The sequence below is a fragment of the Cricetulus griseus genome, assembly GCF_003668045.3.
Source record: "Cricetulus griseus strain 17A/GY chromosome 1 unlocalized genomic scaffold, alternate assembly CriGri-PICRH-1.0 chr1_0, whole genome shotgun sequence".
Classification (NCBI taxonomy): Eukaryota; Metazoa; Chordata; class Mammalia; order Rodentia; family Cricetidae; genus Cricetulus; species Cricetulus griseus.
The window spans coordinates 263,383,636-263,406,768 of record NW_023276806.1 but is presented as its reverse complement, the minus strand read 5'-3'; the positions used below and the strand labels follow the sequence as shown (position 1 = coordinate 263,406,768).

General features: G+C 50.3%; 1 protein-coding gene across 1 annotated transcript in view; it reads left to right on the top strand.

Moving 5' to 3' along the window:
* The window catches only part of Bcr (BCR activator of RhoGEF and GTPase), a 121,301-nt gene that overhangs the window by 79,676 nt on the left and 18,492 nt on the right, over window positions 1–23,133 (top strand). The window contains exons 7-15 of the mRNA XM_027394197.2: window positions 1,598–1,650; window positions 2,346–2,486; window positions 9,093–9,214; window positions 9,998–10,166; window positions 12,077–12,196; window positions 12,977–13,052; window positions 14,900–15,004; window positions 15,492–15,566; window positions 21,245–21,342. Coding sequence (XP_027249998.1) covers window positions 1,598–1,650; window positions 2,346–2,486; window positions 9,093–9,214; window positions 9,998–10,166; window positions 12,077–12,196; window positions 12,977–13,052; window positions 14,900–15,004; window positions 15,492–15,566; window positions 21,245–21,342 — 959 coding nt within the window. The remainder of the gene's footprint in view (window positions 1–1,597; window positions 1,651–2,345; window positions 2,487–9,092; window positions 9,215–9,997; window positions 10,167–12,076; window positions 12,197–12,976; window positions 13,053–14,899; window positions 15,005–15,491; window positions 15,567–21,244; window positions 21,343–23,133) is intronic.

The following is a 23,133-nucleotide window of genomic DNA, read 5'->3' as shown; positions in this document are numbered from 1 at the left end:
GTGTGTGTGTGTGTGTGTGTGTGTGTGTGTTGGGGGAGGAGGAGACTGTGCACATCAGATCTCCTGAAACTGGAGTTACAGGTGACTGTGAGCTTCCCAATGTGGGAGTTGGGGACAAAGCCCGGGTCCTCTTATGTGCTGAGCCATCCCTCCAACCCCCTTAAAATCCTCCTTTTAAGAAAGGAGAATTGTATTTTCTCTTCTTTTGTAAGTATTAGTCTAGTTTCTGCTGCTGCATCTGAGTAGCACCACTGAATTCTTTATTTTACTTCATTGGTTTTTGAGACAGGGTTTCACACTGTAGTCCAGACTTGCCTGGAACTCACTGCTATCCTCATGACTCAGCCTTTCAGGTAATGAGATTACTAATAAGAGCCTCCACACATGGCTTAACTGAGCCCTCTATAGAGAATAAAGGCTTGTTTGGTGGTGCAGTGCTTTCTTAGCATACACAGCCCCTATGCTCAATCTCAAGTCACACACACACAAGCGCACACAGCCTAAAGGATGTGAAATTCAAGGTCAAGCAGTTGCATCCAGTAAGGGCACCCTTGCCAGTTGGGGACTCTGGCAAGAGTCCCAAGGCAGCATGGGCCATCACACAGCAAGGCAAACAAGTATGCAAGAGATAATTCAAATCAGTGGCAAAGCTACTTCCTTGATAATCCATGAATAGATGAATTCATTCACTGGGACAGAGCCCAGTTCAGAGGAGACACATATCAACTATTGATAATAGAGAACAAGGCAAGGGTATCATCCCATGAAGGGCCTGAGTGGAATGCAGGCAGGCAGGCAGGCAGGCAAGGAAGAATCCTGGGACCATGTGTTTAACCTCTATCTGTACTAATCACAGCAGTAAATTACTTCTTGCTTAGATTGTTGGGCTGGTATGAACAGTCAGGCTGGTGTGAACAGGAGGAGTTAGGCTGGTATGAACAGTTATATTCACTCATAAGGAACCGTGGGCATAATTCCATTCCCCAGAGCTCACCCCCTAGCCCTTCTGAGCCCCAGTTTCCCTATCTATAAAATGGAGACAGCAGTGTGTGTCCTGTGGCCGTCATGGGACTTACATAAAGAAGTGTACTTGGTGTATGTTAGGAAGACCTTACATGTCTGAACTCATGTGAACTATGCTCATCACTGTGTGGGGGAAACAAAGATGTCCAGGACTGACTTTGGTGTCCCCAAATGAGTTCCCATCCCAGGGCACCCACCAGGTATAGAGCTTATTTGCACCCCAGTTGGCTTCTGCCCTTCTTGGATCCAGTCCTCTAAAACTTGTCCAGCCATGGACTTTGAGAACCACATCCTGGTCCCCTGCGGGGCAGGACTGGGTCTCTCACCATCCTCCTGGACAATCCCAGACAACAGCACATCCATATTGAGCCTTCCCAGTGGCTCGGGCCTGAGCAGCCAGTGGCCCTGAACTCAAAGCTGGTAGCATGGCAGACACATACCCTAAGTTTGCCCTCATTTCCCTACAAAGGGGAGGTAGGACTTCCCTTCCTCTTGGCCTTGCAGCAGCAGGGGGCAGGCAAGCATTTTGTTTTCTCCAAGTGAGGTCATATCTCCCCCGTCTGTCTCTCCACAGATCTGCTCTACAAGCCTGTGGACCGGGTGACGAGGAGCACACTAGTCCTTCATGTGAGTCCCATCATAGAATATGGCAGCTGCCTCCCAAAGTGGCCAGAGTCCTCTCCCTGTCCTCAGGCTAGCTGGGGAAGGCCTCTTCACTTGGGTCTCCCTTGGGTTGCATGTCTTGATGTTAATGCTGGTCTTTTGCCCACCTCTTACCTGTGCCCAGCCTTTATATTGCCACACACCTTTATTGAGAATGAAGGGCCTCCCTGGAGGTTGCTGGGGAACAGAAGCAGTATCTCTCAGATACCGCCATCTTCCCAGGAGTTCTGGGCCATGATCACCTCTGCCCTTAAGGAGGCCAGCATCAATGACCAAAGACATTCCAGTCATCACAGATGAAGATGAGAGAGTGTTACAAACATCTGGTGCATTCAGAGGCCCGCAGTGGTGCTATAAGACCTGTGCTGCACAGAACAGCTCTTTTCATTCCGCTACAACAAAGAGTTTGTTTGGCCCAGATGTTAATAATACCGAGGGGTAGAAACCTTGCCCTGGGTATTTATAGTAGTAGCCCCTCCTTACTGGATTTGTGGGCATGCCATTAGGACCAGGGCCTGCTTCTGGAATGGAGTTCACCCAAGGGCTTTGAGAGCAGCGGGCCTGCAGCTCTGAATTGCACCCAGTGTGAGTGCATGGTTTCACAAAGTGGTCTGTGTTGATCCTATTCTGACTAACTCTAGTCTTCCCTCCTGGGCCAGGACTTGCTAAAGCACACTCCATCCAGCCATCCTGACCATTCCCTGCTTCAGGACGCCCTCCGCATCTCACAGAACTTCCTCTCCAGCATCAATGAGGAGATCACACCACGTCGGCAGTCCATGACGGTGAAAAAAGGAGAGGTGAGCATGGCTGAGCGTGGCACCCTCAATCTCAGGCACAGAGAGCCACTGGCTGGCCCTTAGCAGATGGTTCAGCACAGCACAGGACACGTGTGGTCCTTAGGGAATCCATGATTCTGCCAGCTACAGCAGGACATCAGGGTAAAGTCAAGAATGATCCTGGACTGCCATGGCCACATCAGCCCCTGTCACTGTCCCTCACTCAGCCATCTCTTTTTTTCTTCTGTTGTTATGTCTGAGACATCTCTCACTGTTTTCCTCATCTTCCACCAGCTCACTGAAGCAACAGTGAGCAGGAGGATAGCATTTCATTTGCCTAGACCTGCCACCATCTCGGGGTGTTCTTTCTTTCTTTCTTTCTTTCTTTCTTTCTTTCTTTCTTTTTTTCTTTCTTTCTTTCTTTCTTTCTTTTTTTCCGAGACAGGGTTTCTCTGTGGCTTTGGAGGCTGTTCTGGAACTAGCTCTTGTAGACCAGGCTGGTCTCAAACTCACCAAGATCCACCTGCCTCTGCCTCCCGAGTGCTGGGATTAAAGGCGTGCGCCACCACCGCCCGGCTTCTCCGGGTGCTCTTTTCTTGGAAAGCTGCTAACACTAGATGTAAGGGTTCAAATGTAGGACAAAGAGAAGGATCTGCAGTTTGGGGGACACGAGTCTGGCTAGAGAAGTTAATATCTTCAGCGCAGAGCTTCCTTTTCTAAACCCTGTGGAAGCCAGGAGTGGTGATTCTATTTCCGTGCATCATCAATGAGCTGCCCTCGGCCTGTGCCCTTGGCCGCAGCACAGCAGGGTTACAGGGCAGGGAGCTAGAATCTAACATGAACATCCTTTGTCAGAGTGCTGGTAGAGTTAGGGAAGCTGCACTACCATCCCTGGAGTCTTGTGCACAGACAGGAGCTGTCAGACCTAGACAGCACAGGGCAAGGTCCTGGCACTGACTGAAGTTGCCACTGAGAAACACTTCTTCCTCTCATGGCTCATGTGCCATGTGCTTGGGGACTTCTCTTTTATCAGGCTAGTGATAGGCAGGCTGCTCTTGGCTCTCATTCTCCGTGTGTTTCCCTGGGAAGAGCTGCACTACATGTTAAGTTGAAAGTACTTACTTGGCCACAGTCTCTGATTGGGATTAATTGTGAATGAGGCGCCTGCTCGCAATTCTCTTGATGGTCCCCACCCAGGAGGAGCTGGGAAAGAGGAGGGAATAAAGCCAACTCGGGCCGCATGCCAGCATCCCCAGGGCTGCCCCTGCGCATCCCAGAACTTGCAGCTTCTCCCTCCTAGACCCGTTTGTTATCCCTATAGTAGGGTAGGGGTGTAACTCACCTCCCTGGGCACCTGGGCCTCAAAGGGATGCAGTTTATAAGGAAAACAGTAAATGGCAGCACTCTGGCCCTGCGTGTCCACTCAGTGATCATTAAGTCCATCGAAGGCAGACGTGGTGGGATCCTACCTTTACTCGCTAGTGACCCCTGGTGGAAAGATGAGTGGAGCGGTTTCCCACCATCTAGGGGACCTAGGAAGCAGGTCCCATCTGCAGGACATAGGGCCTTGCACCTGGCACTCGCTTAAGGCCATCAGATGAGAGCAAAGCCTGGGCTTCCCCAGCAGCAGTCCACTGCGTCTTACTTGGTGTCGGTTCTGTGCCCATCAAGGTCTCAGATACTGATTGGCTGCCTGATGAGGTCACCCATCCCACATGGCGCTTCTGTTCTTTCTCTTTTAATGACTGTTCATTTATGAGAGAGCTTGACCTGAGAAACAAACGTTTGAACCCCCTTTCCCTTGGCCCTGAATACGGGACCAAGCCTACTTCTGTATCCCTGCCCACTGTTTAGGATCCCTTAAAAGAAACAGTCAGGATGACAGACAGACAGGTGCCTGAACTTGTGCCCATTCCCCCCCCCCCAATCCCCAGGCATGTCGGATCCTCAGCATCCTCCCTCTTACACAGTGATTGATGCTGTAAGAGAGGTGCTAGGAAGGCGACCTTCCCACCCCACGCTGGACCGTGCCCACTGCTTGCCTCTGAACCTGATTTGAGCTCTCCCTCCCCCTTGAGTGTCTGTGCTCTCTAAGGCAGTGACCCCTCCACTGGGCCATGGTGAAGCTGGAGGGTTTTGTGAGCTCCCATATAGACAGTACAAAACGGAAGTGGTGACAAGGAGATGCCTTCTTTGTGGACAATGGCGGAGGGCACCCTTCATGTCACCGGCCAGGAAAAAACCTACATGCTTCCCAGCAGGATGAGCCGGGACATTGTGGAGAGACCCTAGTGTGAGCCCTGGGCAGCACCTGATCTCTAGTACGTCTGCCGTGATCTCTTCATGCTTTTCAGCCAAGTCTCCTGCCTCCAGAGCTGGCCCTTTTTTGGAAGTGTCTGGGCAGCGGTAGAGGTACTTTCCAAACTGAAGAGTGGCCAGCAGCTTCCCTGGCAGGCCAGAATCCTCGCCCGAGCACACCAGCAAACTAGGAGGAGCGGGAGCTACCCAGCCTGAGGAAGGAGTGAGGACTTGGGATCTCAGCTTCTGCCTCAATGCATCTTCAGACATGTTTTCCTTCCAGGCTCTAGGCCCCATGAGCTGGTGGGTGGGTGCACACCGGTGTAGCCGAATTAACTTCACAGTTAGATAACAAGGTCCCTGCTGCTGCTGGGTGATTTCCTCCAAGCAGTGGTTGCCTGACTGCTTTGAGCTCTACACTGTGTGCTGCTAGGACTTGCAAGAGTGTCTGAGGATTCTAGTTCTCCACCTGGGCTTCTGGAGGCCCCATGTGGAGGAAAGCGGGCAGTGGCTTCTGAGATTGCTGTAGGAAGAAACATTGCTAGTGAAGGCTGAGCCTGAGAGGCAGTGAGTTGGGCTTAGAGAGCACTTGGCTTTCCTGCTGATGATTAAAAGGAGTTGGGACTAAGGATGTACTCCAAACCCTGGGCTCCATGCACGCACGCACACACACATAGCTGTTGAATAACTACAGCTGGAAAAGTCAAACCCATCTGCAAGAGGTATTGAGAGGGTGGTGAGCAGAGGCAAGAGAAGGGCAAGGTCCCACTGGCACTGAGAGTGGGGCAGTACTTGCTTGCTGTCATGATGAGGGTAGGTGTGGACTGCAGAGCCCACAACCCAAGGGGAAGGCTCAGAACTGTCACGGTAACACAATATCAGAATATACGGTCAAGCACTCTGGATTTGGTCCTCAGTACCCACAAAAGCCCAACAGCCCCTGTGAGGCCCTGCGGGTATGCTGTTTCATTTACTCCTCAAGGGAAAAAAAAAGCCACGAAACAAGCTTGTTCGCTCCCTGGTTTACTTCTGTCTGTAACACTGGCATGGAACCCAGCGCCTTTACATGCTAGGCAAGCATTTTGTCACTAAGCTAAGGTTCAGCCCCTGCCCCGCCCCATATCTGATTTTTAAAGAAACTGAGACAGAAACAAGGTAAAAGAGCTGCATCAAGGAGAAAGAGGGTATAAACATTAAGACCATAACACTGTGCTTCTAAATTTGGCCTTCCCAAAGGAGGCCCAGGGATGGGCTGGTTCCCAAGCCATGCCAGGAGACAGGCAGTGAGGGGATCCTGGATCTCTTCTCTCCCAGGGTGCCTGGCGTTGTTGGTTACTTAATAAGGTGGTGGTGTCGCTTCCAGCTGGTATTGTAATTTAAGAAAATCCACGTGCAAGAGAAAGATGCCAGGCAACAGGGTTCAAGCAGAGGTTTTTTTTTTTTTTTTTTTTTTTTTTTAAATTAGGGAAAGGGATCATTGGAAGGTGAAAGAAAGGGAAGGGGGTAGACAGCCCTCCCAGGGACAGGAGGAGAGAGGGGAGAGGGAAGGAAGGGGGGGAGAGAGAGGAAGAGAGAGAGAAGGATGGGAGGTGGGCAGGACCCTATTAAAAGGGAACATAGTGAATCTGTTCAGGTGGTGCTCTTAGTGGCTTCAGCTGTCAAGGACAGGCCAGTACAGATGCCTGAATACTAACAGGAATTTCCTACCTGAATGTAAAAGAACGCCCAGAGAATGCCACACACACCCCCCAAAACCATACACACATCTTCCTCCACTGCTTTGCCCCACAACATGGGGACACAGACACCTGCACAGTGACTCTTGGGACACACAGGACAGGCACACCAGCAGCCACACTTGGGAACATACACACACCACAGGACCTCCTCGCTTTCCTCTTGTACACACTCTGGCCATTTCAACAGCCTTCTCTGAGCTGCAGACTCCTTGGATCTGGGTCCAGCAAGATCCTGGGCTGTCTGTCCTTCAGCTCTGTCTCGAGCCAGGGGTGGGGTGAGGGGCCTACACTGGATGAGATTTGAGTCGACGGTTCTTCCTGACGGGCCCGGCCTCATTTAATTTTTAGCTGTTGATGCTGTTAGTGGAGGTGGCTCAACCTTGACCTTGACTGTGTGCCCTGGAGCATGGGGGCGGGCTGGATGGGAGACCTCTGCCGTGCCCCTGTGTAACCAGGCTGATGAGCACCTCTGAGTGAGGTGTCCCCTGGGCAGACTGAGAGTCTGAACTCACTGATGTTGTGTGAACTGGCCCAGCCAGACCAGACTGGTCAGAGTCGGTGCAGGAGCCAGGATTCCAGGAAGGGAATGGAGGAGGCAACACAGGAGTTGGATTTGCAGTGGAGGGTTCGTAGCTGATGGTCAGAAGGACAAGGGTTACTGTTAGGTCTCCACCGCCTTACCTGAGTATTTCCTTCCTTCTCATAGATTCCTGCCTTCGTTCTCTCTCCCCTCCCCTGCAGCTGTCTCCCAGGGGGAGGGGGAGGGTAAGGGTAGAAGAAGTGAGACTGTCTTAGCTCCTCTCCACATGGTGGAGCTTCTAGTAGGCTCCCAGCAGAGTTGCCCCACCCCCCACCCCACCCCACCCCCACGTCTGGCTGACATGAGCGATGGAGGTGGCATCTGCCCAGAAGTCCTAGGGATCTTAACTATAAAACAAGGCAAGACAGCCAGCCCTAAGACTCTGTCCTCCAGGCCTGGGACAGTCCTCATCCTGTAGGACTGGACCTGCCCGCCTTCATCCCACTGATGTCTTCATGCGCTGACCCCTTCACTCTCTGATTCCAGGCGTCCCTTCCTGGATGGATTCTGGTTATGTTTGGGACCCCACCTGCTGTCCCAAGGCTAGGAGGCCCTCCCTGGCTGCTGGGTGTTCTGTTTGGGTGGAACTGCCCATGCCCTGGGTCTCAGAAGCCAGATTCCCATGGTGCTTTGCACAAGGACAACTCTGATGTCCCAGTCAGTGACTTAATGCACTCCTGGTGGTGAGGCTGGTGGTGAGGCTGGCTGGGAAGTGTTGAAGCACTACCCCCCCCCCCCCGCCCCGTGACAAAGCTGGAGAAAGGTTAAGTAACTGTTGTGATATCAAAAGTACTTGCCAAGATCAGGCTAATTCTGCCTCTTGGAACCTCTTAAGCCTGCATGAGATTGGGAAGAGCATTCAGTGCCAGGGAGGGGATTCTTGTCTGAACACTACTGACTTACAGCTTCTTGCTGGGCTTAGAGCACCCTCTGCTGGTGATTGCAAGAAGTTCAGTTACTTTGTATAGAGAAAAGTCTGCCACCTCGTGGTCTCCTCATTGAGGAAGCAGTCCATGTGGTCATTCCCTGCAGACTGTGGTGTTCCATAATCCTCCCTCCCTTAGCCCTACCACAGACCTAGCAATCTGTATCCCCATCTCTAGAATCTGCCCTCCAGCCCCACCCATATGCACTGTCAGGCCAGGGAGATGGCTCACCTGTTAAAGGCTAGGCTCACACTGCAAAACACAAATGTATATTTACTGTTTCTTGTATCTTGTGGCTACTATTATCCAGAAAGTCTTATGCTCTGAGGGGGTGGATGTGAGAATCATGGTATTAGCATGTTGGGAGCCTTCCTGTCCTTCTACGTATGGACACCAGCCTGTGTGAAATAATTGGCTGCCCTGTCATGAGCTGAGCTGCCTGGAATGGTGGTGTATAGCCCGCCATGTCCGGGGATTTCAGGGGCCGCACCAGATTCTAACTCGTATCCCTACAATGCTGTCCACCTCTTCTCTCTGTTGGCTTTGTTCTTAGTCATTAGTGTCCCGGGAAGGGTCAGAGGTGGAGTCCAGACATAGATAGGTCCAGCTTCCTGCAGCCTTCAGTATTAGACCCAGCCCATATCCTCTTCTCGAAGGATTCCTAGGCCCATCTTCTCTCTGCTGATAGGCTAACTAGTCATTCCCTGGAGTGTGGTACCTGTGCCTGAGAACAGTCACTCAACAGGAGCACCCCTTCTGTGTGACTGACCTTGGGCCAGCACCTCAGAGTGGCACTGGTCACTCCAAACTGGTGTCCACCTCTGCCCCATTCTCTGGAGTTCTTCTATGGTCCAAGCATCTAGGCAGGACTCAGAATAACGGCCGAACAAAAGAGATGCCGGCAGCCCCACCTGTCAGCAGGCAAATAATTTGAATAAAACATGTTGGAAGGAAAGGTAGAGGGCCTGCAAGTCCCCAAAGGAAAGAGGTTTCTAGACCGTCTCCTTGCTCCTGCTAAGCCGGTTGGCCACCTCCCTGCCACAGCTGTCACCCTGATTCGCCCCTGTACACTCTGTGCCCGCAGCACCGGCAGCTGCTCAAGGACAGCTTCATGGTGGAGCTGGTGGAGGGGGCCCGCAAGCTGCGTCACATATTCCTATTCACCGACCTGCTCCTGTGCACCAAGCTGAAGAAGCAAAGTGGAGGGTGAGTGACATGGGCCCCGCCCTCACCATGCTTTGGGAGGGTGGACTTCTGACAGACACGGTAACAATGTAGCCAGAACCCCCCTACTCCTTACATTGTTTCCATCTGGGTAGGATGCCAGGCCCAAGGTCTGGGTTGTGGCTAACCATCTGGAGCTGTCTCGTAGGGCAGGAGAGTGACTTGTCTTCGCCTCTTGTGATGAGGGGCAGACAAGGTTATGACTCCTATGTTGTTGGAGGAAGGTGTCATCATAAACCCCGTAAGAAGAGAGTGAGTGTCTGTGGCTGCAGGCTGGGCCAGGAACTCACACCTGTCAGCAGCCAGTCGTGATGCCCTCTAAGTTTTACACACACCCCCACCACCATCACCAGGGATTTGCCCAGGATACAGCAGGTTGGAATGGAGTCCGGAGGTCATGTTAGAACAGACCGGAAGCACAGTGACAGTGGAGTGCCCTTAACGCATCCCTGCTAACTTTTTGAGAATGAACTTAACTCGCTTCCACTCAGAAGGAGAGCCTCCACTCCCTGTCTGTCACATGAAGTGATTATAACAGGTAGATCACACCACAACCTCTCAAACTGGCTCAGAGCTTCAGTCCTGTCCTGTCCATTACTGGGGCTGGCAGTGGCTACTGTCAACCTCAACCCAGGCTGTTACGTGAAAGGTGTGTGGAGTTGGCAGCGGGTGAAGGGCCCAGCTGCAGACGGATGGCTCTCTGATTTTCCAAAAGCAAAGGAGAAGTGGCCGGTCTATTAATGCTCTTGTCCCCCTCCACTCCAGGAAAACCCAGCAATATGACTGTAAATGGTACATTCCGCTCACGGATCTCAGCTTCCAGACGGTGGATGAATTGGAGGCGGTGCCCAACATCCCTGTGGTGCCGGATGAGGAACTGGACGCCTTGAAGATCAAAATCTCCCAAATCAAGAGTGACATCCAACGAGAGAAGGTGCGACCAATTAGGAGAGCACATACCGGGTTCTGTGTAGCCTGAGTACACAGCAGACCCTCATGTGCAGGCCAAACAGGTGCTTTCTTGGTCTTGGCCAGGCGTCTGTTCCCGCCCCCCCCCCCAACACACACACATACACAGCTGGTTCCCAGGATCTGCTGGGACCCTTGAATGTTCCCAGCTCCTAGAGTGCTGGACTCTGGGTGTTCTGAGAGCCTGCGAATTTGAATTCTCCTACCAGAGTCATTAGCAACCCAGCCCCAGCGGGAAATGAGGCCTACTGGCAATGGTGTTCACAGAGTGCCTATTATAGAATGCTTGCCCCACTGTAACCTGACATGTGATCAGTGACCCTTGCATAGAAGGTCCATGTACGCTCACAGGTGCCCTGTGGCCCCTTTCTGACATGTCCAGTTTAAGCCTATGCGGCCATCACTCCATTGTCGAGCCCAACCTTATACCTATCTTTGCATCCTCTCCCTTACCCCATCCTTGCATCCCAGGGTAGCCTCTGATTCTTTTCGTGGAGGATGTAAGTTTAATGTTCTACCATAATAGGAAACAAGCTAGAAGATTATTACTCACAGATCCTGGGCAAGAAAGATACACAAGGGTGGGGGGACCATTTCCCCACCACCCCAAGACACACCAAACAGAAATGAAAAGTCAGGCAGAGAGGGAGAGCATACATGGTGGGTTGTCTAGGCTAGTATCCTGAGCCTAAGCGATCCTCTCACCCTAGCCTTCTTCATGTCTAGAAGGACAGCTAGCTGATGCTCAGACAGCAGCCGTGTAGCATTGTGCCAGGGAGACATGCTTAATCACTGGGGATGGGAGATATCCCATTTAGGCTGTAGAGGACTCAGGGTAGTCTAGGATGTGGGGATGGAGAGAGTGACCTCTCTAGCTGCTTTGAATTGCAGTCCCCTGATTTTTTTTTTTTTTCTGGAGAACTTTTAGAAGGTGTGAAGAGTGGGTATGTGTGAAGTCTAGGGTTAGTCCAGGTCAGGCCAGAGGGCATGCCGGTATTAGCCACAAACAAGCTGTATCATCAGAAAACAGGCCTCGGCTCAAGGACACTCCCTGGATCCCTGGCGAAGCCTGTACAACAGGGCAGGGGGTCCTCTCCAGCAGGTATGCCCCTTCCTAGATCTCCACACTGCCATTGTTACACATCAAGGAGCATGTAGGGAAGCCCTGTAGCTTCAGATAGGGGAAATCCAAGACCACGGTAGACGTTAGGTCATTTATTTATGACCTCTGTAGTAGTGTCCCCAAGCAGAGCCAGTGCCTCGTCCTCAGGGCCGCTGGGCCCTACTGCCTGCTGATGGTTATTTCCATCCCACTCCTTGCTCTTCTGGGACTCGAGGTCGGGGCACTAGCTCATGAGAGGCCACAGTCTTCTTTCCAGGCAGGGTCTAATGGCTTTAGGAAGGTCCCACACAGTTCAGGACAGGGAGGGGCTTTCTGATCAGATCATGGCTATGTTCATCTTAATGTACTAGGAACCTCTCCTCCCCTGACCTGCAACGTCCCAGGGACCTGATGGTAAATGTGACCAAGAAAGGAAGCAGGAAAAGGTCCCTTAGGTCCCAGTAACTCCTGAACCTTGTCCAGGTTTTAACAAGCTGAGGGCCTCGCCTCTACTCTTATGAGAAGGTCTCATTCTTTCAGGAAGGGCTTGGTGAGCACACCCCCAGTTAGCACTGGAGCTCAACCCCAAGGAAAGACTGTTCACACCCTCTAACGGCCACCAGCGACAGCTGACGAAGGGCCTGGAATGTGCTGAGCAGACAGATGGGATTCTGTGCTCCAGTAGCCTGAGGGGGAAGGGTGGGGAGATGGACTGCAAAAGCAGGTGGCATGGGTTCCAGATGAAAAGGTGAGACTGTTCTCTCTTTCTGCAGAGGGCAAACAAGGGCAGCAAAGTCATGGAGAGGCTGAGGAAGAAGCTGTCAGAGCAAGAGTCACTGCTACTGTTAATGTCCCCCAGCATGGCCTTCAGGGTACACAGTCGCAATGGCAAGGTGAGTGCCACCTGCGGTCCAGACTGCCCGTTGTCTCCAGCTCATGGATGCCTTTGCAGAGCCCATTCTATGGCTCTGGGGACAGCATCCCCATTCCAAGGGAGATCAGGGCAGGCACACGTTCTCTCCTTAGGCTGTAGTCTCCAGCTGAATAGCAGCCGCTTCAGCTCTGGCAGCTGGGAAGTGGCAAGGGCTCCAGGGAAGGAGCAGGGTGGAGAGCATGCGCGTTTTTTTACAGATGAGGCCTTAGGTACGGGAACTCTACCTGGGGACGGCCAGGGTCATTGACATTGCCTGCTGGTCCGATGGCAACTTCCGTCTGTAGCCTAGGCCTCTCCTGCCATGGCACCCGCGTGTATTGTGAACACGTAGCATGATTTATTCTTTAACACGTGGCAGGGAGAGCTGTTGACAGGCTTTGTAGAGCCTTGTCCCCATCTTGTCTTCTTATGGGTGGGATGCCTTCAGCCCTCACCTTAAAGAACTACCTGGTAACTAACTCCTCCGTGTCCTTAAGCTTCACCCCGCCTCCCCGCCAGCGTCATCCCCTAACCCAGGCATTTCGAGAAAGGCTTATACTGTGTTTGGGTACCATGGCCCACAGTGTAGTCAGTACAGTAGAGTGTGCAAAAAGTGGTCGGCTTGGTTGTGCACACACCTGGACTCAGCTGGCTGGTAGAGAAAGGTGTGTGTCTCAGCCTCTGCCTCCTGGGTTCTCCCCGTGTTGATTCAGCCTGGGTGCAGAGATAACTGGTGTCTGCTCTTCTTTTCCCTCACCAGAGTTACACATTCCTGATCTCCTCCGACTATGAGCGGGCCGAGTGGAGAGAAAGCATCCGGGAGCAGCAGAAGAAGTGTGAGTGGCCCCTGTACCCGGAGAACCTGGCCTTCAGCCATCAGGGCTGGCTGGCTGGATACTCAGTGGGCAGCTCTTGATGTTCTGACTCTTCTCCCTTTCCCTTGTTTCTCTGCTCTGCTCTTCTTTTCAAGGAGCTTTAGACCGGGGGTGGGGGTGTTGCATGGAGCCCCCGCCTAACTCAGCAAGCACCTTAGAGGAATTGTCCAGCCCCATTGTGTTCTCACGTGTCCCATCTGGTCTCTCAGCCATTTAGCCCCAAATAAACACACAGAGACTTATATTAATTATAAACTGTTTGACCCATGGCTTAGGCTCCTTACTGGCTAGCTCTCTCTTAATTATTAACCCATAACTAGTAATCTATGTGTTTCTACACGGTCTTATCTTACCGGAGAATGCCCAGTGTCCTATCTTCCCTGTAGCTACATGGCGTCTCCCCTGCGGCTCCTGTCTGCCTCCTCTCCCAAGAATTCTCCTCATCTGGTAGCCCTGCCTATACTCCTGCCTGGCTACTGGCCAATCCGTATTTTATTCATCAACCAATAAGAGAAACATATATAGAGGTGGACATTCCCCATCACTCCCACCCATCGGGCCCTTTGGTCTTCCCCTGAGATTCTGTCCTCCAGACCATCCCAGATTTATCATCCTTGCTGGCTGTTGCTTACATTTGCTCACGAACCTTCTACCCTTCCCACCTGTCCCAGCCAGGCCTTTGTGGCACAACCCTTGAGCCTCCCCTGTTCACCAGTTATCTGATCCCCTGGGGCTCCATTGCCCTTCCTCTGAGGTCGTGATGAAGGAGGAGGCTCTGGCTGGACCCACCTCAGGAACCAGACTGTGGTGGTCCACTGTCCTCCACCTGGCTTACCTCAGGACAAGACACTTAATCCTCACTGTAATGACTTCTTCCTTCTCTGGGCACTTCCCTCTGTTGGTGCTCTCTCTGTCTCTCTCTCTCTCTCTCTGTCTCTCTCTCTCTCTCTCTCTGTCTCTCTCTCTGTGTCTCTCTCTGTCTCTGTCTCTCTCTCTCTCTCTCTCTGTCTCTCTCTCTGTGTCTCTCTCTGTCTCTCTGTCTCTCTCTCCATTTGGGTCCTGGGACATTGTTGGGAGTAGAATGGTAGACCTCACTCCCAAGCCCTTAGGCTGCAGCTGCCCAGCCTCCATTATCCAAGAACTGTGTCCTCAGAGACCTACTTGTTCCATGTTGAGAAATCAGCTCCTGTAGAAGCAGGAGTTTGGGTTCAGTTTCCGCAGATACAGCTGGGGGCTCTGTGTGCCTCTGACCCATTTCCCATTCTGAGCTCCTACTGGTCTCTAAGGGTCATCATTTACTCTATACTGAGACCACCCTTTCCTTTCAGTGCTTCTGTGGCCTGGGAGAGACCAAGGGCTTGTGTCCCAGGGACTCTTGGCCTACCTTGTTGATCCAAACCATATCTAGTACGGCAGCGTATGTCCCAGAAATAAACCCCTTTTCCTCACCTGCCTGGGAGACACAACCCACCTTAGCAGAGTAAAGGACAAGAGTTGCGCTGGTGTCTGTCCGGGGAGATGCTTCTAGGCCATCCTGTCATATTCAAACCTGCCTTGTGGCACTGTGCTTGGGTGGCAGGCAGGTCAACCCCTGTGAGCTTGAGCTTGTAAGCAGTGTTGCTGATCCTCTCTGGAGCCCTCGGGCCTAGGCTCTCCAGGGCTTTAAATTGCTCTGCTGATATCCTTACATTTCACTTGGGAGCCAGCAAGCACCCGTGGGGGTCCTGCTAATCTCCCTGCCCCCAAGTGTTATGAGGGTCACATGAGAGGGCAACCTGGACTGACCTGTACCCTCTCCGCCCCTTCAGGTTTCAAGAGTTTCTCTCTGACATCAGTGGAGCTGCAAATGCTGACCAATTCGTGTGTAAAACTTCAGACAGTTCACCACATTCCACTGACCATCAACAAAGAGGGTAAGGCTGGCTTCTGGGTATCCGGCTTATTTACTAGGGGCAGTTTTGGTTCCTGGGGACTGGGTTGATCTGCTAGGGTGCAGTTTCGGCTCCTGGGCATCACACTGATCTACTAGGAGTTAGAAGCAGTTTCTCCCTGTGTAGCCACTGCTAGGCAGTTGAAGAGACTGACCATGGGCTTTGTCCCTAGTTTGGTGTTCAGTGCTGTCCGTGGGCATATGGACCCAGTTAACACACATGGGCGTGTGCCGAAGCACACCTACTCCACGCACACCCATGTCACCCCAACCCCTCTCCTTTCTTTGGAACTTTGTTTCCAGCACCGGTTTGCCTGTGATTTGAACCCAGCTAGATCCTAAGACACTAACTGCAGAATCCACAGTGTATACACACTGTTTCATACTACCTCCCTTGTGCTGGACCGACGGTCACCTTACCCTCCCATCCTGGGGAGGCAGAAAGTTTACCTCTGTGGTCTCTCATGCAGATGATGAGTCTCCCGGGCTCTACGGCTTCCTGAATGTCATCGTCCACTCAGCCACGGGGTTTAAGCAGAGTTCAAGTAAGTAGCTTAGGGAGGGAGATGGTGGACCCCTTAAGCAAATGTTACCTAAGAAGGACTATCGGGCGGGTGAGAGGCATGGGCATCCTAGGAGCTGTGCAGATGTCCACCAGATGTGCTGCTGTTCTTTGAGGAACCCTGCTGGGAATGAGATTGTTTTCTCAGTCTTTCCCCGAGCTGTCTCTGAGAATGCATGCAAATGAGCTGACACCTGCTGGCAGGGCTTTTCATTATTAGATCTAGAATTTGAGCCCAAGGCCTGATAGCAGCAAGATGCCAGAGAGCCTGAGAAGCTCCAATTCAGGGAATGTAGGCAGCGGTCCCTCAATGCCATCAGCAGAGTAGATTCAGCTATTCTCTGGAACTGGAAAGAGAACGCCTTTCTCTCCCAGAAAGCTACTCCAGCGGTCTAAGGGTGACTGCACTGCGGCTCTTCGGGTCTCCAACCCAACACCTTAAAACAAAAGTTACATTGAGCAGTATCAAATATTGGTGAGGATACAGAGAAACAGGAGCTATGCTGTGTTTGTAGATCCGGCCATCCTGGAAAACATTGCAAGTTTCATTTGTTTGTTTGGTGGTGGGAATTAAACGTTAGGGCCCTGTGCATCTGAGCCCAAGCTCTGCCACTGAGGTACATTCCCATTGCACAGTCCTTACAAAGTGAAACAGGCCTACCCCGCCCCCCTTCATAGAGTCCATCAACGCCGCTCTTCAGTCCGCGCTTTAGAGAAATGAAAACATGTCTACATGAAGTCTTGTACAGACATACTGTGGCACCCATAGCATGACCCATAAAAGAGGAATGAGCTAGCTGCGGATAGATGTTGCAGCTTAGAAAAACATAAAATAAAGATACACTGAACGAAGGAAATAATGCCCCCCCCAAAAAAAATCTGGTGTTATTCTGTGTATGTTAAATTTGTAGAAAGGACAAAGATTGGAGTCAGGTGTCAGGATAAAGGTAAGACTGAGACTTGTTTGTGATTGGACCCAAGGACGCTTTTGGGCAGTTTTCTGAAATTATTACATTATTTGTGCAAACTTTTTAATTTATCGAAAATTATCAAAGCTGGGCATGTTGGAGCACACTTGTAATCCCAACACTCAGGAAGACAGAAGGACCATGAATTCTCAGACACTCTGGGTTGCATTGTGATGTCCTGTCTCAAAAAAGAAGCAAAAAAGAGTCCTCAAGCTGTACAGTTGCAGTAGATGCATGGCTGGAGTACAGGTGATTCCTTCCTCTAAAGCTGCAACAGGGCAATTAGTCCAAGCTCTCCTCTCTTTGCCCCTGTGTATGTTTCCCGGTTACATTAGTTTCTTTTTAATTTTCTGTTACATTCATTTGTTTGTGTGTCTTGGGTCCTTGGGCATTAGCCATTAAGCCAGTATGTTGTCTTAGTTATCTTTCTGTTTCAATCATAAAGCTCCATGACAGGGGCAACTTAGAAAGAAAGCCTGTATTTGGGCTTAACAGTTCCAGAGGGTAGAGTCTATGACAGCAGAGTGGACACACTGCAATAGATGACTGGAGCAGCAGCTGAGAGGTTACTTCTCACAAGCAGGAAGCAGAGAACACACTGGGAATTGTATGAGTCTTTTGAAACCTCAAAGCCCACCCCGAATGACACACCTCCTCCAACAAGACTGTACTTCCTAATCCTTCCCCAACAGTTGTCCACTGGGAACTAAGTATTCAAACAAAAGAACCTGCAGGGGCCATTGTCATTCCGACCACCTACCACACTGCATGTTAGGTGGGCAGAGGACAGTTTGGAGGATTTACATGTGGATCCCAGGGATCCAATTCTATGTTTTCAGCCTGGGGACAAGCTCCTTTACCTATTAAACCCCTATATTAGTTTCTTACTCCTGTGAGACATGCTACAAAATACAATAAAAATAGACCAGAAAACACAAAATGCTACAAAATGCAATGACGACTTAAGGAAGGAAAGCTTTATTGTGACAGTTATGGGGCATACAGTCTGATGGCAGGCAAGTCATGGTAACAGGAACACGAAGGAGCTGGCCACACTGCATCCACAGGCGGGGGTGGGGTGGGGGGTGGGGTGTTTGTGCTCAGCTCACTCTGTCCTTTTTATTTAGCTCAGGGCCATTTAGATAATTTTCCCACACTCATGCCCAGAGATTTGCTTCCTTGGTCATTCTAATTCCCATAGCATTGGCAAGATTAGCTATAGCAAGTCCACACCTTATCACCTTGACACCCAAACATCACTGTAAGCCAAAACCTTCAACCCTGGCCCCTTATAGGCTTATGACTACCTCACATGTAAGATGCATTAAGTCCTACTTCAGAACTCCCCATAGTCTTTCACATTGTCTACGCTGCTTAAAAGGCTCAAGTCTCCTCTTATCTGAACGTCTATAAAACAAAAACAAGTTGCGTGTTTCCAGCATACACTGCACGGAATAAACATTCCCAGAGCCATAGGCCCTCATGGAGGCATAGCGATTAATGATAGGAATAAAGCAAGAGTAAAATTCAGCAGGGCAAACGCTAAAGCCTGCAGCTTTATGTCCAACATCTTGGACTCATGATGGAACTTTCTGAACTCCATGAGGACTGGGTAGCCTCTCCCCTGCCCAGCTCTGTTACATGCTGCCCCTCTCTTTTGCCAGAACTGCTCCATATCAACAGCTTTCCTTGGTGGCTATCCATGGTCCCGGCATCTTCACCATGCTGGGTCACCATTGCAGCTGAGGCTTTACCCTCACAGCTTAACCCTGTGGTCTTTTGAGGTCTCCTCAAAGAGATTCCAACTCTGTTATACATTGTCTGGCCTAAGTTGCTCTCTGGAACCATTGTGCAAGATTCCATGACACCCCCCCCCCACTACACACACACACACACACACACACACACACACTCTTACATCTTTCATTTCTGCAGAACCAGTAATACCATGTGGACAGTATTACCAAGTTCTGCTGCCAGCTTGGGATAGAGCCTGGCCCCCTGGCACCACAGTTGTCACAGCTTCTGTGTGCTGATGACCTGGGGAAACACTTCCCTGGGCAGTTGCTGTCCAGGAGGAGGGAACCCTTCAGCAGCTCTCTCATTTAGATTTTCTCCTCTCAAGTGAAATTTTCATTTTCACACTGGGGATTTTGACAGATCAGGTCTTGACCTCAGGGCACTTTTCATTTTGTCCCAGTTCGAAGCACAAGGTTTGTCTTTGACAATTACAGCCACTTTTTCACCTTGGGTCGTGGCTGTAGCCATCAACTTGCTCAAGCTCCTTTCCTTAACAAATTGCCCAGTTTTTATGTCTGGATAAGAGCCGTTCATGGGCAATAGCCAGGCCACAGCCTGGATGTCATCTTTCCTTGAAATCTCTTCCATGAAACAAATTAGTCCATTATTTTTTAAACTCAGCCTCACTCAAGTTCTCAGCATGGATAAAATACAGCTCGATTATTTGCCAGAATATGGAGTTGGTTGTTTTTTTACTCTTAGCTCTTTGGGGGCCCACCACCCAGGTCCCAAATAAATCACATAGAGGATTATTCTTACTTATAAATATCTAGCCTTAGCTCGGCTTGTTTCTAGCCAGCTTTTCTTAACATAAATTAACCCATCTACCTTTACCTCTGGGCTTTTATCTTTCTCTATTTGTGTACACCTTTCTTCTTACTTTGTGGCTTGCTGTGTAGCAGGGTGGCTGGTCCCTAGAGTCCTCCTTTCCTTCTCTTCTCACTCCCTTTCCCCCAGATTTCTCCTATTTATTCTCTCTGCCTGCCAGCCCCACCTATCCTTTTTCCTGCCTTGCTATTGGCTGTTCAGCTCTCTGTTTGACCAGTTGGGTGTTTTAGACAGGCACAGTAACACAGTATCACAGAGTTAAACAAATGCAACATAAAAAAAAAAATGCAACACATCTTTGCATCATTAAACAAATGTTCCACAGCATAAACAAATGTAACACCTCATAAATTAATATTCTATAACAATATAACCCAAATGACCTCTTTTCCAGTTCCTCTCTAGAACCTGATGAGGTGGGCCTCCACTGTCCCAAATATCTCTTGGTCTTCTGGTCCTCCAGACTCACACCAGAAGAGATCCTTAAACTCTGCTCATGGCATCCAGAGGCATTTCTAACCCAAAGTTCCAGGCACTTCCACATTCCTGCAGCAGACCAGTTCTAAGCCCTGGAACCACAGTCAGACATATCACAGCAATACCCCCACACACACTCACAGTAACAGATCCCTGTATTAGTCTCTCCCTTTTTGTTGTGACAAATAGCCCAACAGAGGCAGCTTAAGGAGAGAAGGGCTTATTCTGTCTCATGGTTCCAGGGTACCATCCATCATGGTGGGGAAGTCACGGAGGCAGGAGGCAGCTGGTCACATAGCAAACATCCAGTCAGGGAGCAGAAGAAAGCTTTGCTTCCTCTTAGTCAGCCTGTGGAATGGAACCACCCACATTTAGTATGGGTCTTTGTATCTTAATTAACCTAGTATAGATAACTCTCTCACAGCAGTTTGTATGCAAAGATCAACCATATGGATGCTCCATGAGCATCTTCCTCCCTTGCCAGGCCTACCCCCTGGGCTCATCCAGTAACAGGCCAATGATGCCAGAGCATCCGCCTTTCCAACTCTTGACTCATCTCTCCTGACCTCCCATGTCGTTTTTCTATCTGATATCTTACTCTTTAAACTTAAAATTCCCAAGCCAAGCCTGTCACTTGTAGCCTTTGTTCCACTTTGAGACTCTTTGCCATCAGTCCAATGCCATTCTCCACCAGCGTCTCAATCTGTATTCATCTCGACTAGTGACACTGTCATTGATAGCCGTCCTGTTCCATCCTTGCCCTGCTTGGTCTGTATGCATGTAGGTCTTTGGCATGGCTTCCCTGGTCCCCACCACCAGGCCTCCCTTACTCCTCATCCAGAGCTTTCCTAAAATGCAGAACCCCCGCCTGTATTTCTGACTCACACTTGCCCATATCACACACACAGCCAAACAAGTGCCCCCTTAACTTCCTGTGCCCTGCACTGGTGTGGAACTTCCCGTGCCCTAGCTCTGTGCTTAGTGAGATTCCTGTCAGGGTCTGCTCCCATCCCAGGCGCTCCCCCTAGGCTCTGGTTTCCACCTTTTGTTACTCCCAGGATAGGAGACATCTGCTGTGGCCTCACCATACAGCACAGCAGCCAACCCACCCTGGCTTCCAAGGCTGAATTCGCCTTTCCCCCTGCACACCCAGCATAGGTTCCATCCCTGAAGGGGCTTTAGCAAACGATTGTTGAGTGCTGTGCAAGTGGATGTTTTAAGAAGTCCTGTTTCCCAACTCCTCTGGCAGGGCCAGGGGTATGCATGAGGGGGCTGGTGTCTGTGCCATCCACTGTCTGGGTTATTTTAAGAAGGAAAGGTCATGCCGGACATTGGTGGTGCACGCCTTTAATCCCAGTACTCGAGAGGCAGAGGCAGGTGGATCTCTGTGAGTTCGAGGCCAGCCTGATCATCTACAGAGTGAGTTCTCCAAAACAATACAGAGGAAACCTATCTCGAAAAACCAAAAAAAAAAAAAAAAAAAGGAAAGATCTTTTTTTCCCTGATTTTGTAACTAGCACCTGCTCTTAAGAAAAGGTGGTAATAGAGAAAAGTGGTCACCCTACCTCGCCCTGTCCCTTTCTCACAGATCTGTACTGCACCCTGGAGGTGGATTCCTTTGGGTATTTTGTGAATAAAGCGAAGACTCGAGTCTACAGGGACACAACTGAGCCAAACTGGAATGAGGTGAGGAGCCTGCCTCCACCAGGATGTTTTCCACAGATCTTAATCTCCAGGGGCTCCCTGCGGGCTTCCCCGAAAGCCACACTGTTGCCAGCATTCCTGGAATCTCCTAGTGCTTGGTGGGGAGGGGAAGGTGTATGATACAGCCAAGAGATTTTATCTCTGTGTTCCTAAGAGTCCTAGCCACCCACTCCCAGCAGAGGAATAAACCCATTTTTCCAGAGAAGTGTTTGGAATACTTTAAAAGGCTTTTTGAATCCTGCTATAGCCTATTGTATAGTTGTTAGGTTTCCGTTTTCCGTTTTTCCTCTGAAACTGGAATGAGCTCCTGTGGCTATTTTGGTTTCCAGAGTTCTTAGACCCTGCTTGTCAGGGTTGTAGGCCTGGCTCCTTGAACCTCCCTGGTCTGTTTCCAAGGGTCCCGTGGGCTTGTCTTGAGGTATTAGGTTTGTGTGGCCTGTTGTCTGTACTCCTCAACCTTGGTCCTTAGGAGTGGCATGATTGCACAGAGACCTCAGACCTCTAAGTTGCCATTCCTGGTCTCTACAGTTGCCATAACCCTAAAGAGCCTTGATTTTGTTGGTACACAAGCTACACAGCTGCCCCTCACCCCTTGCCCACCAAGGACTGAACCGTGAAACACCAGGCAGCTTGGTCTAGTCTACCTTGGTCTTGTGGCTGATGGTATAACTGTGGGACCAGATCCCAGGTCTTGCTACACAGCGTGCCTTCATCATCTGTTGTTATACATGTTGTCTAAGTAGGACAAGGACATAAGGGACCCAGTAGTTACCTCTCTGAACATCTCTGCACCAAGGGCCATATATAATCTACAATAGTGGCAAAATGAAGCTATGTGAGGTTTGCTCAGTGATACATTCTTACAATCTTAGTACATGGGAGGCGGAGGCAGGAGAATTGCCTAATCTTCAAGACTAGCCTGGGATACATAGTGAATACCAGGCCCCCTCCATCTTTAAAAAAAAAAAAAATTAAAAAGCCACAAGACCCATTGTAGAAGACTTTCAGAGAACAAGGGGACTGGGGGATTGTGACCAGAGGCAACAAAGATGGATTCTTGGTAGGCTGCAAAAGATCCAGGTAGGTGTCATGAGCCAAAGCTCTGGGAAGGCTTGATGGAGGTCTAGGTCACCTGGTGTGTACACACTGATCACAGAGGGAATTCACATACTCCTGACACGTCTTCCCAAAAATAGCTGCTCTGCATGTCCAGCAAAGCTCAGAGGACCATTGCAAAGCCTTCTTTCTGTCTGGCCCTTTGGTGGATTGTGGTTTTTAAAGAGAATGTACTACACTCAGAGCTTACACTTGCTGGACACTGAATTGTACCCCTAGGCTCGATTTCATTCTCCAATCTTAGTCTCACAGAGGAAGGGCAGAAATTCCCATATATTCCCCACTATTAAAATCTTATATGTTGTAATTTACCTGTATCACCACATCAGAGCCCCAAGGCTACAGTTAACGTTAGATATGCACTCTGTGGATTTTCACAAATAACTGAAAACTTGTATCTCCATCATAGTACTACCCAGAATAGCTTCACTGCCCTAAAAATGAACTCACCTCCCAGGCCATTACCACCGAAAGTTATTAAATATCTGTCTCTAACAGTCACTCCAAGATTCCAGTGCCTCTGACAATCACCTCAAGATTCTGATGCCATCGGTATCAAGACCACTCTTGGGAGATAGATGCTGATGTACCAAGTTTGAATTAGGTTTGAGAGGGTTTAAACGCTTGGAGAAACATCCAGTCAGAGAACCACAGTGT